This window comes from Triticum aestivum, chromosome 4B (assembly GCF_018294505.1).
Source record: "Triticum aestivum cultivar Chinese Spring chromosome 4B, IWGSC CS RefSeq v2.1, whole genome shotgun sequence".
Taxonomy (NCBI): domain Eukaryota; kingdom Viridiplantae; phylum Streptophyta; class Magnoliopsida; order Poales; family Poaceae; genus Triticum; species Triticum aestivum.
In genome coordinates this window covers 314,210,221-314,224,384 of record NC_057804.1, presented here as the reverse complement: position 1 = coordinate 314,224,384, position 14,164 = coordinate 314,210,221, and the positions used below count along the sequence as shown (strand labels likewise).

General features: G+C 45.6%; 1 protein-coding gene across 1 annotated transcript; it reads left to right on the top strand.

The window, feature by feature from the left end:
• Nucleotides 1-269: 269 nt before the first annotated feature.
• Nucleotides 270-4,219, top strand: LOC123092075 (hexosyltransferase GAUT11). Its single transcript, XM_044513745.1, has 2 exons — nucleotides 270-787; nucleotides 2,245-4,219. The coding sequence occupies exons 1-2, from the start codon at nucleotides 623-625 to the stop codon at nucleotides 3,694-3,696; spliced, it is 1,617 nt and encodes a 538-aa protein (XP_044369680.1). The 5' UTR covers nucleotides 270-622; the 3' UTR covers nucleotides 3,697-4,219.
• The last annotated feature ends 9,945 nt before the right edge of the window (nucleotides 4,220-14,164 follow it).

Sequence of the window (14,164 nt, the reverse complement as noted above, 5' to 3'; positions counted from 1 at the left end):
CCTCCGGTCCTTTTTACTATGCATATAAAAATTGTCTAAAGTCAAACTTCATAAAGTCTAACCATATTTATATGAAAAAATATCAACATCTACCATGCTAAAGTTATACAATGTAAAAATTTAAATCATGACACATCTATGAATATTAATTTCATATTGTGAATGTTGGTAATTTTTTTCTATAAAGTTGGTTAAATTTTAGAAGGGTTGATTTTAGACAAATCTTTTACGCGAACTAAACTAAAAAGAAAGGACCGGATGGAGTGCTACTTCCACCTGCCTCCCTCGCTTCCACCCTCAGATCTCTCTCTCTCTCTCCTTTCTCTAAAGCGCGCCCCCTCCTACCTTTCTCTCGTCGCATTAGACCTTCCAGATCTCACCAACCTCCTACCAGCCGGCGTTTCTGCCTCTCTCAGTGCCAGAGCTTCACGACGCGGCTCTCTTATCTGTTCGGGGTGATCCATCCGACCCCCGGATCCTCCGCAAAGACGGTGCCTTTCTGGTTGTTCTCGGCACTATCCATGGATGAGAGTTTAGCGCGACGGCAGTGAGGTCAGCGTGTGGAGTTCCTGGGTTGAATTGTTGCAGCGAGAGGCTTTGGGGAAGGGCGCACGGCGGCGAGATGCGGGGTTCCGAGATGCGGAGGCGGGCACCAGAGTACCGGCGGCAGTCGCGGCGGCGGCTGCCGGGATGGATCTGGTGGCTCGTTGGGATCTTCCTTGTGGTTGGGCTCATGCTCTTCGTCCTGCACCACAACCAGAAGGAGCAGTTCCGGCCGCCCGTCATAGTGAGTACCTCAAACATGCTCCGTGTGATTTCCTGCTTGCTGAATTATGTGGTGTGACATCTTTGCTCGGAAGATCACTTCCTTTCTGTCAATTCTGAAAATACGTGGAAAAAGTTTTAGCTTTTTATGTGTGCAGGCAGATCTCTGTTAGCGTTTTGTATGAGATCTTTAGAAATAGTTCCATTGTTGGTTTCTTCTACTATGTTATAAGGTGAGCTTGGTTGTGTGTTGTTAGGCTTTTTGTGGTCAGAGCACATCATTTTCTAGATCTTCATTATCCAATTTCATTGTTACTTGATCCTTGAAGGTTTGTGTTTTTATCTATATTGATTTGTGCATGTTTATGGAAAATTTTATTTTCACTGTCTAGAAAATGTGCTTTTGATGGCTAATCATGACTAGTTGGTAGAAACGGCAAACAGGCTGTATTTTCTAGTAGTTGGCGTGGCATTACTGATAGGTTGTCTCTGCACTTGTTGGAGGTCTGCTCGTGTACTTAGGTTAAGTGTCCTTCTCAGGAGGAGGTTTCCCATCTTCATCATGATAGCATATGCTATTCCTTTACTATGAAGATGATTACTTAACTGGTGGGAGGACACCATGGAGTATGAAAATTGAACTCACACCATAAGTCAATTTTTAGTAGTATGTTGGCCCCCTCCGTCCGAAAATACTTGCCATCAAAATGGATAAAAAGTGATGTATCTAAAACTAAAATACGTCTAGATACATCTTCTTTTATCCATTTTGATGACAACTATTTCCGGACGGAGGGAGTACTTAGGTACTTGCTTAAAAAAGAATAGCATTGCCTGCCATGATTTTCTCTTCGAATTTGCGAATGACTTTCAGTAGCACTGAGTAGTAAACTAGTAACTTTATCCTAGGTTATTCCTGCCTATCTGATAGTAATACAACAGTCACATTAGTTTCTCTTGGTATCCAGTGGTCTGTAAAATCTGGATTACATTGATAGAATTGTTTTTTTTTAACTGCACAGCTTATGAGAAAAATAGCCGAGATCAAAACTGAAATTATTAATAGAACACAATGTCAATATAGAGATATAATATTGCCAGTGAGTCTTATTGGTAGCCTTTGATGTATAGTTCTTTCTGTGGTAAGGGTCTTAATCTTTTTGTATACAAAAGTATGATCTGAACATTTCTTGTGCGAGTTTTTGGCGCCAAACTTTGCTGGCCATTAACTGTTATTTATGGGTCAACACATGATGACAGCTGTTCAGTAACGTTTAATTTTAGTCTCAACAAAGTTAATCATTGGGATGATAACTAAAAACTTCTCCTTATACTTGGAATATATTTTTGGTCCCTGCTACTTCTAAGTGCATAGATATATTTCTTCATTGGCCTTCCCCACAGTGAAAGAAAATCACATTCTTTAATTAAACTCAGTCGATTGTGCATATTTCCTCATTTAGCTCGTTCTTGTTTCAGAATAAAGGGTCAGAAACTGAAGAAGTTTCTCCTGAGATATTTAATTTCACTGAAGAGCTTTTAAGCAGTACATCTTTTGCACGTCAATTAGCAGACCAAATGACTCTAGCAAAGGCCTATGTTATCCTTGCGAAAGAGCATGGCAACCTTCAGCTTGCATGGGAACTTGGTTCCCAAATAAGGAATTCTCAAAGATTGCTCTCTCAAGGGGCTGTTAGTGGGAGAGCCATCACTCAGGAGGAAGCCCATCCTATAATAACTCGGCTGGCACAGTTAATATACAAAGCGCAGGACTCTCATTATGATATCAGCACCACAATGGTGACACTCAAGAGCCATGCCCTCGCACTAGAGGAGCGTGCAAAGGCAGCAGTTGTTCAGACTGCCGAGTTTGGTCAGTTAGCTGCAGAATCACTTCCCAAGAATATCCATTGTTTAACGGTGAAACTGACAGAAGAGTGGCTTCAGAACCCAAAACTAAGGAGTCGTTCAGAGGAGCACAGGAATTCCACACGGTTGGTAGACAATAATCTGTATCATTTCTGTGTGTTCTCGGATAATGTGCTGGCCACTTCAGTTGTTGTCAATTCTACAGTGTCAAATGCAAACCACCCTCAGCAGCTTGTGTTTCATGTAGTCACAGACAGGATCAATTTTGGTGCTATGTCAACCTGGTTCCTGATAAATGACTTCAAAGGGTGCACTGTCGAAGTCCACTGCATAGACGAGTTCTCATGGTTGAATGCTGCTTCTTCTTCTCTTGTCAGGCGGCTGTCCGAGATGGAAACAAAGGGTTCCTCTGGTGGTTTGAAGACGCAAGAACGGGAAATAAAGTTCCATAATCCGAAGTTTGTTTCTCTGCTGAACCATTTACGGTTCTACATCCCTCAAATACTCCCCAACCTGGAGAAGGTGGTTTTTCTTGATGATGATGTTGTGGTGCAAAAGGACTTGACACAGCTTTTTTCCATAGAATTGCATGGTAATGTTATTGGAGCAGTGGAGACTTGTTTAGAGTCATTTCATCGGTATCACAAATATCTTAATTTCTCGCAACCAATAATCAGCTCAAAGATTGATCCACATACATGTGGGTGGGCTTTTGGAATGAACATATTTGACCTAATTGCTTGGAGGAAAGCAAATGCAACATCGCTTTATCATTATTGGCAGGAGCAAAATGCTGATCAATTGCTTTGGAGAACGGGCACACTTCCAGTAGGCCTTTTGACATTTTATGGCCTAATGGAGCCCCTAGACCGGAGATGGCACGTATTGGGTCTTGGGTATGATGTAGACATAGATGACCGCTTGATTGAGAGTGCTGCTGTTGTGCATTATAATGGGAACATGAAACCCTGGCTGAAGTTGGCCATTCACCGGTACAAGTCTATATGGGAGCGGCATGTCAATTTCTCGCACCCACATGTTAGAGAGTGTATGTTTCACTAGGGAGTGTGCAATCACTGTTTACCATCAATGGTCTTCCACGGCACTGAAGCTAGAAACATCAGTTTCTTTAATAGGGTTGCTTTTGAGCACCCTAGTTTCGAAATCTTCCAGAGCTAGATTATATACTCAACAGGCATCATCAAAGAATTCAACTGTTAAGTTTACTTTTTGGGTGGGGGAAGATTTATTTTGAGAAGAAAATAATTCAGTTGCAGATTTTTACATACAATTCGGTCTGGAAGTTTTAGCAGTCTAATGAGATTACCTGGATAGATATTGTAAAGGAGATACAGTTGTTGGATTGATGCGTCATTTTTTGAGATGTTAGAAAATGCCAATTGCCAAATCAGCTGTGCAGAGCTTACTGGCGTTCATTCTTTTCAGGTTATTGTATTTTATACTGTACTGTTGAGGAATGTCTTCCTTTTCCTTTTTGTATAAACAGTTGAGTATTCTTCACAGTACGAACTTGGCTCAACTGGAGATATAGGAAAGTTAAGTAATTTTGATGTTCAGAAGTTGAGTTTCTCATGTTCCATACAACATAGCGAAGAGAAAATTGCAATTCTCCCTCTGTTTGATTGGTTTTTAGTTCCAGAAAGGTTCAGCGACCTGTGTTATGACTGCCTTTACAATTTGTGTGGATTACGTAGTCAATTTTTGTAGCAGATGCCCTAAGTCCAAGGTTCTTATGGCGTGGCCTAAAAGAATGAACAAAGATTGTATCCTCAAGCAAATCAAGCAAAAAAGAACTTCCTTGGTGGTGCTAGTAATGCAAAGATTTGGTTTTTGTGCAACTTTGGCTGTGTTGTAACCTTAGCTATAACCTTCGCAGTGATGTGAACCTTGGCTATACTGTGACCACTAAGTGTTGCCGTGAACCTTTTTTGTATTGCAAAGATTTATACTTTTGACAGAAGTCTCATGTTGAAATTCTCCTTGTGTTTGTTCTATGTGGATCGGGATGGTTGAGTTGAATGCACGTTGTACGGTTGTACGGGTGAACAGAGGAGGTTCTTGTATACTCTTGCTCATTTTATTTTTTGAAACAAGGCAAAAGATTTGCCATTTGCATTGATTAAGAGAGAAGTTTTAACAGGTACCCGCAAGGCGGGGGATGGAGTCTACTCTTGCGGCATTACATTACACAGCTGTCTAGCGCCCAAATACGAGCCTCCTCCTTTATCCTAACAGTGACCATGGTCACCGTGGTAGCGACATTCCTAGAAACTCTTGCATTGCGCTCATTCCAGAGTTCATTGCGCTCATTCCAGAGTTTCCAGGAAACAAGCATGAGCATGGAGGCCAGAGCCTTCCTCAGGGCCCCCCCTATCTAGGATAGTCTTGAACCACCATTCCTTTACAGAAATTTCGTAACGCCAGCCCGCAGTGATAGCACTGTTTACGCCGATCCATGAAGCCACATTAGCCCAAACGCGTTGGGAAAATTTGCATTGGAACAGGAGATGTGGCGCAGATTCAGTAACTTGCTTGCATAAAGGGCAAAGCCCACAATTGGGCCAGCCCCGACGCTGCAACCTGTGCGCTGTCCAAACACGATTTTGGATGACGAGCCAAGCAAAAAACTTGCACTTGGGAGGAGCCCAAGCTTTCCAAACGGACATGTTCATGTTGCTCCTGAGATGGCCCTCGAACTGCGCCATGTAGGCCGAAGAAGCGGAATACTCGCCACTTGTACTGAGCTTCCATAGGATAGTATCACGGACACCCGCAACAAGGTTGATCCTAGACACCCTTTCCCAAAGGAGGGCGAACTCCTGGATGTGCCCCAAGGATAGGCCGTGCTGGGTGTTTATTTGGCTGACCCAAAAATTGTTCAGGAGTGCCTTTTGGACTGTGCACGTCTTTTTCTTAGAGATGTCGTAGAGAGCGGGTGCAATGTCTTTAGGCCTGATCCCATCCAGCCAAGAGGAGTTCCAGAAGCTCGCGCTGCAACCGTCTCCGATGTGAACCATGGTGGCAGCCGCGAAAATGTCTCTGTCCTTGTCAGTACATGGTGTTCCAGAGCCTAGCCAAAGCTTGGGGGGGGGGGGGGTCTGCCCATGGCCACGTGCTTGGCCGCCCATGGCGGGAGCTTGCCGGCGACCTTGTCCTCTAAATATTGGAAATGTATCCTTTTGAGTCTTCTAACTGAGAGGGGCAGCCCCAAATATCGCACTGGGAAGCTGGAGCGAACTGCTGGAAAGTCATGTAGAACATCCTGAAGATCGATGCCCTCACAACGGATAGGCGCAACGAGACTCTTTGCACAATTGGTGACCAAGCCGGTGACCTCCCCAAAAGAGGCCAATGTCGATGCCAAGAATTGAATATCACTTTTAGTGGGTGCAACGAAGATGGCATCATCATCGGCGTACAAGGACACACGGATCAGTCTACCTTGCCATCGGCGTACAAGGACACACGGATCAGTCTACCTCTGAGCGGATGCAAGCTCCCTTGGGCCGTGGCTTTGGCAAGTATGTGGTGTAGGGGATCAATAGCAAGGACAAAGAGGAGCGGCGAGAGTGGGTCCCCTTGCCGAAGGCCTTGTCCATGTCTGATCGGGTCGCTGGGAATGCCGTTAAGTAGCACACGGGAGGAGGCTGTGGAGAGGAGCGTCGAAACCCAATGACGGAAGCGGCTTGGGAAGCCCAGGTGTCGAAGCAAATCCATCAAATAGTCCCATCTGACCGAATCGAAGGCCTTTTTGATATCGAGCTTGAAAAGGAGGTAGGGGATTTCGTGCGGTGAAAGCGTCTGGCCAAGTTTCTGACATACATAAAGTTGTCGTGGATGCTTCTCTTTTTGATGAAAGCACTTTGTGCATTGGAGACTAGGTTGGGCATGTGAAGGACTAAGCGAGAGGCCATCATTTTAGCGATGATTTTGGCGACCGCATGAATGAGGCTAATTGGTCTGAAATCTGAAATGTCCTCAGCGCCGCCTTTTTTCAAGATAAGGGTGATGTTCGCTGAGTTGAGCCAGGTGAAGCTGGAGGCGCGCAGGTTGGAGAAGCCATTGACAACATCCATCAGATCCTGCTTGATGATGTCCCAACATTCCTTGAAAAAAATACCGGTGAAGCTATCCGGTCCTGGTGCCTTGTCACTTGGTAGGGAGAAAATAGCCGCTTTAGTTTCCTCTTCAGTGAATGGTAGGTCCACATCCGCAAGGTCACATGGCTGGGTTGGAATGGCCTCCCAGTTGAAATCTTTTGACCATGCCGCCCCCTTATGAATGACCATGAAGAAGTGCTCATGGACAATGGCTTTCTTGTCGTCACGATTGGTAACCCATCCTTGGTTGTGCCGGAGACGATGGATAAAGTTTTTCCGTCTCCGCCGATGGATTCGAAGATGGAAAAAACGCATATTGGCATCCCCCTCTTTAAGCAAGGTTATCCTTGAGGATTGCTTTTTTCTAGCTCGCTCTAGGACAGCCAGAGCGACAACCTTCCGCTTGAGCTGTTTCCTTATATCTTGCTCGTCGTTGCTCAAGGCCCGAATTTCTTGTGCCATGTCCAAGCACAGGATGACCTCGAGAGCCATGTGGAGTTGGACTTTATGGTGAGAGAAGAGCTTCCTACGCCAGCACCTCAATCTCTGACTAGCTGTCTTCAACTTGTGGAAAAGAATTTGGCATGGGTCATGGTGGCTCACCCTTTCGTTCCATGCATCAACAACAACTTTCTTGAAGTTTGGCATGTTTGTCCAGAAATTTTCGAACCTAAAGGATTTTGGCCTCGAGGGTCCCTCATCACTAGCAAGGAGAAGGGGGCAATGCTCGGAGAGCGAGGATGACAGCGCGTGCAGGATGTGGGAGCCAAAATGGATGTCCCAATCTTCATTACAAAAAAAAAACTATCCAGCTTGCTCATAGTGGGATTATGCTGCTCATTTGTAACATCCCAATTTTATTAAATTTGGATGTTAGTAGAATCATTCAATGCATATCATATTTCATTGCATTTTTGGAGTTTTTGAAATATTCAAATGATTTTCCGCTCGAGAAAAACAAATGAGAGGGGATAAGATGACTTCCTCAAACTTATAAAAGAGTAGGAAATTTTATTTTGAATATTATTTGAAGTTTTGGAGTTTATTGGTATTTTTTTATTTGCCAAAGGTGCATTAAATGCATTAGGAAAATATTTTCAAAATGTTCTGTGCTTAAATTAATGTTCATTAGGCTCTAAATATTGTATAGTTATTTTAGAAATTATTGTGGTGTTTATATTAATTCATTTCAATTACTTAGGGCCACTTTAGTCTTTGGTTTTAAAAAAAAGAACACACACACACACTCATCGCAGCCTGGACCGAAACTAGGTTCGGCCCAGGAGCGCCCCAACCGGCCCAGCTGTCCATTTGGCCCAAGGCCAGCGCCTGCATGCCCGAAGCCTCCCGCCCGGTCGACCGCCCCGCGCTCGCCCTCGCTCGCCTCCTCTCGCTGCCGCTGCCAGGTGGGCCCCGCACGTCAGGCCGTCCCCAACCTCCCGCACCGCACGGGATAAACATCCTCGCCGTGCTCCCACAACCACCGCTCGGCTCCCTCGCGGATGAGGCTTATCCGTCGACCCCGAGCCCTCTGCCCTCGCCTATAAAATCCACTCGACCCCCTCTTCCAACCTCGCCGTTCCGCTTCTTCCCACGCCGCTTCTAGCCGCCGCCATCAGCGGTTGCATCTCGCCAGAGCCGCACCACTCCCTCGTCCATTTCGTCGTCTGTGGCACCCCCTAGCTCTCCTTCCTCTGTCAATTGGATCCTGGCGCCAACGTGCATCTTTTTGACACTTTTTTGACCCCAGGACCCGCCGGAGACGCCGCCCCGATGATGCCCGACCTCGTCGGAGCCCGCGGAGCGCCGCTGTCTTCGCCTCGCCGGCCCCGATGCCCCCGAGGTGCCCCGGCGCCACCTTCCGGACGCCCAAGCCGCGCCGCACCTCCCCGTCTACTTCACCGACGCCGGGACCCGCCGCCTCGTTCGACCCGAGCCGCCGCCTCCGTCGTCGACATCGTCGCCGGCCACCTCCAGCCCACTGTAAGCTGCCGCCCCAATCCCTCCCGTTAGATCGATCACCGATGGCCCAGATTAGATTAGGTTAGTTTGTTTTTTTAGTTGAACCGGTACGCGGTTAACCGCGGGTTTTTATTCTAAAATCGATCGGTTTCTGTATAAGTTAGCCGCCGCCGCCGTTTTTCTTACATTGTGGCCGTCCGCTGTATAAGCTACGCGGCGAACACCTTTAGGCCAGTAGAAATCTGCCACGTGCCAGGGACCTGTTTGCGATAGTTTTTCCTCACTGTTTAGTCCCTGTTATTAGCAGATTAGTCCCTGATATTGATTTAGTCACAACTTTTTAACCGTAGATCCAAACTCAATGAAACCAGCGGCAAATTCTTCGTATTGTTTAGATCTATCCAGTAGTATCCTTTTTGGTAAACTTTGGTTGGATTAAAATTTGAATTTATTCAGATTCAAATTCGAACTTCAAATAGCCATATCTCCCAAACCATAGCCCCGAATGAGTTGATTCTTTTTGAATTGTGTCACCGTAACCGAACCCTATCACCTGGACCTTGTCACAATAATTTTCGCACACTAGAATCTATCCATTAATATTTTACTAGTATGCCTAGAATGCACTATAGTCCACATCACTTTTTGAGCCATATGCCTAAGTTGTTTTGCACGTAGAATATTTTCATGCTAGTTAAGTGTGTGGTTTGTTCATTTGGTTTTTCCGAGACCTTTTCCTTTGCTTGTTATTTTGGTTCTTCGAAATGTTTGCTTATGTATGCATATTTTACTTTGATGATAGATTGCCCGGAGTGCGAAGCAGAATACTACTAGTCTTTAGAATTCAACCAACAGTACCAAGGTAAGTTGCATCTTGATCATGTTTCATTACCTATGTTTTTGTTATGCACTTAGTTCTCTGCGGTAGGACTGCATGGTAGGAATTTATGCCGGATGGCTATGCTTACACCCAGTAGTTCATTGAGGTAGGTCTGAAACTTATCACATTGTCGCCACTGTTTTACATTATGTTGCTTCGCTGAGTAGACGTGGATTGGGGAGTGAACATTGTAAAGTATGAGTGACAATGTAGTAAATAGGACCTACGGTAATTAATGAACTACCTAGGCAGAAACTTGTTGGAATGGTGTTGAAGTACAGTGGGGCACGCATGGGAAATCCATGGTGGTGCACCACTAGTGGACCGTCCGCTCAGGCTCAAAGAGATCAATCGTATTCTCATGTCTAGAAGCTTACGTGTGGAGCCGCAAGCCAATATGGGCTCTGGCTTAGTTGAGTAAATAGTGTGACCCCTTCCAGGATAGGCTAGCAGATGTAGAATGAGTAGGTGTACCGGCCTATCCGTGGGTTAGGGGAAACATTTTCGAAAGGCTATGTCTCGACCCTCCGATCATGGATGTGGTTGAGTCTTGTGGGGAAAAGTGCGCAACCTCTGCAAAGTGTCAACCTAATCGATTAGCCGTGTCCCGGTTATAGACAATTTGAGCATCTAGTAGTGGAAATGCTGGGAGATCTCATCACCTTAATTAAACAGTTGGGATTATAAGTGATAACTCTGGGAATGGAATGAGTTGGGTTTGCCAACTCATCCTATGCTATTTTCATAGTTGTAGAACAATTACTTTGCAATAGGGAAAAACTAGCTTTATGCAAAAACTAAACTTAGAGCTTTCCACCAGTCAAATTGCATGTACAAATAGGTTCATTTACTCTTGATGTGACTTGCCAGTACATTCAATGTACTGACCTATATGGCTGTAACTTATCACGTTGCAGATATATCCGACGAGGATTAAGGTGCGATAGGTCGATGTTCTACACTCAACCTTGCTCGTGGAGTTGGACTCATTTACTACTTTGCTTCCGCAGTATTTGTTTATTCGGCTCTATGCCATATTATGTAATAAATGTATTGCTCCTGGACTATCAATGTAATAAAGAGATGTGTGTTATTTCTGTTATTTCATCAAGTACTGTGTGTGCTAGCAAGTCGATCCAGGGACTAGCACGGTAAGCACAGAGACTTCGAATCTTACCAGGCCGGGTCGCTACATGATGGTATCAGTGCACACGTTGACTGTAGGACGCGACCCCTAGAAAATGGAAAGCCATAGGATGAAAACTTTATTTTTTACAATTTCCCTATATATATCCTTTGGTCTCGTACCTTCTCTGCTTCATTACTAATTTCTTCTCTCTTTCAAAAAAATGTAGATGTCGTCCTCCATTGTTGAGTTTGAGAAGCCCGATGAGACCATGCCCTTTGGACGGTAGCTGGTGAAGATTGTGAAGCACCTGAAGATTGGGCTTCCCACATTCACTGGGACCTAGGAGACGCGTTGGAAGATCAATGCCCATATCCCCGGACGCATCCTCAGAAACCACACCAAGCCCATTGAGTTCCATGTGGATACTGCAACATGGGGCTTGGGCAGGGGCATCGCTGCTCACATTGCTCTCGGACGCATTCAAGGAGTACGACAAGGACCTCAAGCGGACCTCCTTCGTGATGTACGGGTGCAGTGACGCGAATGGAGACATGGTGCGTACCCTGGAGGACGAGACGATAGCATCCCATATCCAGGACATGGAGGATCACATTCGCATGATGGAGCTGGAGCTATCCGACAACATGATCATCATCAAGAACCTCATGACCCGCAAGGCCGAGCTCGAGGAGGAACTCCAGGACGCTCGCATCGAGCACAAGGCAGAGTTGGACGCACTTCAAGAGAAGATCGACGACCTGAATCTTAAGCTTGAGGAGGCCGAGGAGAAGCTGGATGAGGGAGAAAACATCTAGGAGGATCACTTGTACGGTGCCTATGTCAGCCAAGACAAGGACCAGGATGATGAGCTCGGAGATGACGACACTGAGAGTGATGCAAGGACACCTGACGTCAACATGGTTGACTGGTCCTCATCCGATGAGAGTTAGATTTTATACCACCATGAGAGTTTAGGCATTCGATTTTGTTATCCGATTAGTTTCATTTATTCGTGAGATCTTGCCAAATCTTGTGACATGGCTTACCTTAGGTTTGATTATTCATGTGAACCTCTTTGATTGAAATTGAATTGGAGTGATTTGAAGTTTGATTGCTATCATGTGCATATGGGTAGTGTGATTTACTCTTTAGGCCTTCTCTATTCTAACTTCTCATCCACTCTAAACCCACCAGATGCCTCCGAGACGTGACTCCGGATTCAACTTTCCACCGGAGCTCACCCAATTGATTCAGTAGCAGAATGCTCTTATGCAGATGCTCATTTAGAACCAGAACCAGAACCACAACAACAACAACAACAACAACAACCCACCACCGCCACCCCCAGTGATAGTCTTACCCATTTTCTGAGGCTGAACCCACCTGTGTTCTCCAGCAGCACGTAGCCGATCATCGCAGATGACTAGCTCTGCAAGATAGGAAGGGAGCTAGCCACAGCCGAATGCAATGATGCTGAGAAGGTGAGGTTTGCCGCCCACCAGCTGGATGGACCGACAGCTGCTTGGTGGGAGAACTACACCACCACATACCCCATGGAGGGTGTGACTTGGACTCAGTTTCAGCAGGCATTCCACACTGCTCATGTCTCAGCTGGAGCCATGAGTATGAAGAAGAAGGAGTTCCGCAGTTTGCGCCAGGGAGGACGCACAGTATCTCAGTGTGTTGATGAGTTTAGTAAGCTGGCCCGTTATGCCCCAGACGACGTGGTCACTGATGCAGCCAGACAGGAGAAGTTTCTGGAGGGACTGAATGATGAGTTAGGAGTTCAGTTGACTGTGGCGACCTTTGCGAACTATCAGGAGCTGGTTGAAGGCTACCATTCTCGAAGGCAAGCACCAGCAGATGGAGAACCGTAAGAGGAAGTACGGTCACGGGAAGTATAACTCAGGAGTTCAGCAGAAACCCCGCTACAACCCGTATTCAGGAAGTTTTGGATTAGGCACTAGCAAGTTTGGAGGAAATCATCATAACCATGGAGGTCACATTCAGCACGGAGGAAATGGACACAACCACCATGGTCACAAGCATGGCAATGGCAATGGAGGAAATGGCAATGGAGGAAATGGCAATCAACAACATTTCAGCTCTTCTACACCGATGAAGAAGGATCTGAGTCATATCACCTGCTTCAAGTGCAAGAAGACATGTCACTACTCCAATGAGTGTCCCGAGCAGCAGAATGGAAATGGCAATGGGAATTCTGGAGGCAAGAAGCCCAATCCTTTCACCAAGGGGCATGTTAATCATGTCGATGTGGAAGAAGTCTATGAGCAGCCTGACGCAGTGATTGGTAAGTTTTTGGTAAATACATTTCCAGCACTCATTCTTTTTGACACTGGTGCATCGCATTCATTCATATCAAGGGGATTCGTGGATAAACATAAGTTGCCTACCGTAGCTCTTAAGTCACCCATTCTAGTGAGTTCCCCAGGAGCCAAGTCTATGGCTAGTCAGGGATGTTTCCAGTTGCCTCTGAACATAGGGGGACATGTTTTTCCCACAGATATGATCATACTAGAGTCACAAGGGTTGGATGTAATCCTAGGGATGGACTGGATGTCCAAGTATGAGGGAAACATTGATTGTGCTAGTAGATCAATTTTTCTCACCACCCCAGAGAAGAAGAGGATCAAGTATGTAGCCAGGATTAAGCCTAAGAGGACTCAGGTGAACTCTCTTACGGGAGTTGTCCAGGAAGAAGTACGAGTGGTGAAGGATTATCCCGATGTATTTCCGGAGGAGTTACCGGGTATGCCGCCAGATCGGGAGATTGAGTTTTTGATTGAGTTGCTGCCAGGCACAGGACCTATCTCCAAGAGGCCGTATCAGATGCCTGCTAATGATTTGGAGGAAGTCAAGAAACAGATTAAGGAGTTGCTAGAGAAAGGGTATATACGCCCGAGTTCATCACCTTGGGGAGCCCCAGTACTCTTGGTGGAGAAGAAGGATGGAACCTTGAGGATGTGTGTGGATTACCATTCTCTGAATGAGGTGACCATCAAGAACAAGTATCCACTACCGATGTTCAATGACTTGTTTGACCAGTTAGAAGGAGCTGCTGTTTTCTCCAAGATCGATCTTCGATCGGGTTATCACCAGTTGAAGATCCGTGAGAAGGATATACCCAAGATAGCTTTTACCACAAGGTATGGGCTTTATGAGTATACAGTCATGTCCTTTGGTTTAACTAATGCTCCTGCCTATTTTATGAGCATGATGAACAAGCTATTCATGGAGTTCTTGGATAAGTTTGTGGTGGTTTTCATTGATGATATATTGATTTTCTCCAAGAATGAGGAGGAACACACCGAACATCTGCGCTTAGTTTGGAGAAGCTCAGAGAACATCAACTTTATGCCAAGTTTAGCAAGTGTGAGTTTTGGCTCAAGGAAGTCGGATTTCTTGGACATGTTGTGT

What these genes read in the sequence shown, in the direction of transcription:
- LOC123092075 (XM_044513745.1), top strand. Translation starts at nt 623, where the DNA reads ATGCGGGGTTCCGAGATGCGGAGGCGGGCACCAGAGTACCGGCGGCAG. An exon ending in AGTTCCGGCCGCCCGTCATA is followed by an intron (nt 788 to 2,244) that starts GTGAGTACCTCA and finishes TTCTTGTTTCAG; the next exon opens with AATAAAGGGTCAGAAACTGA.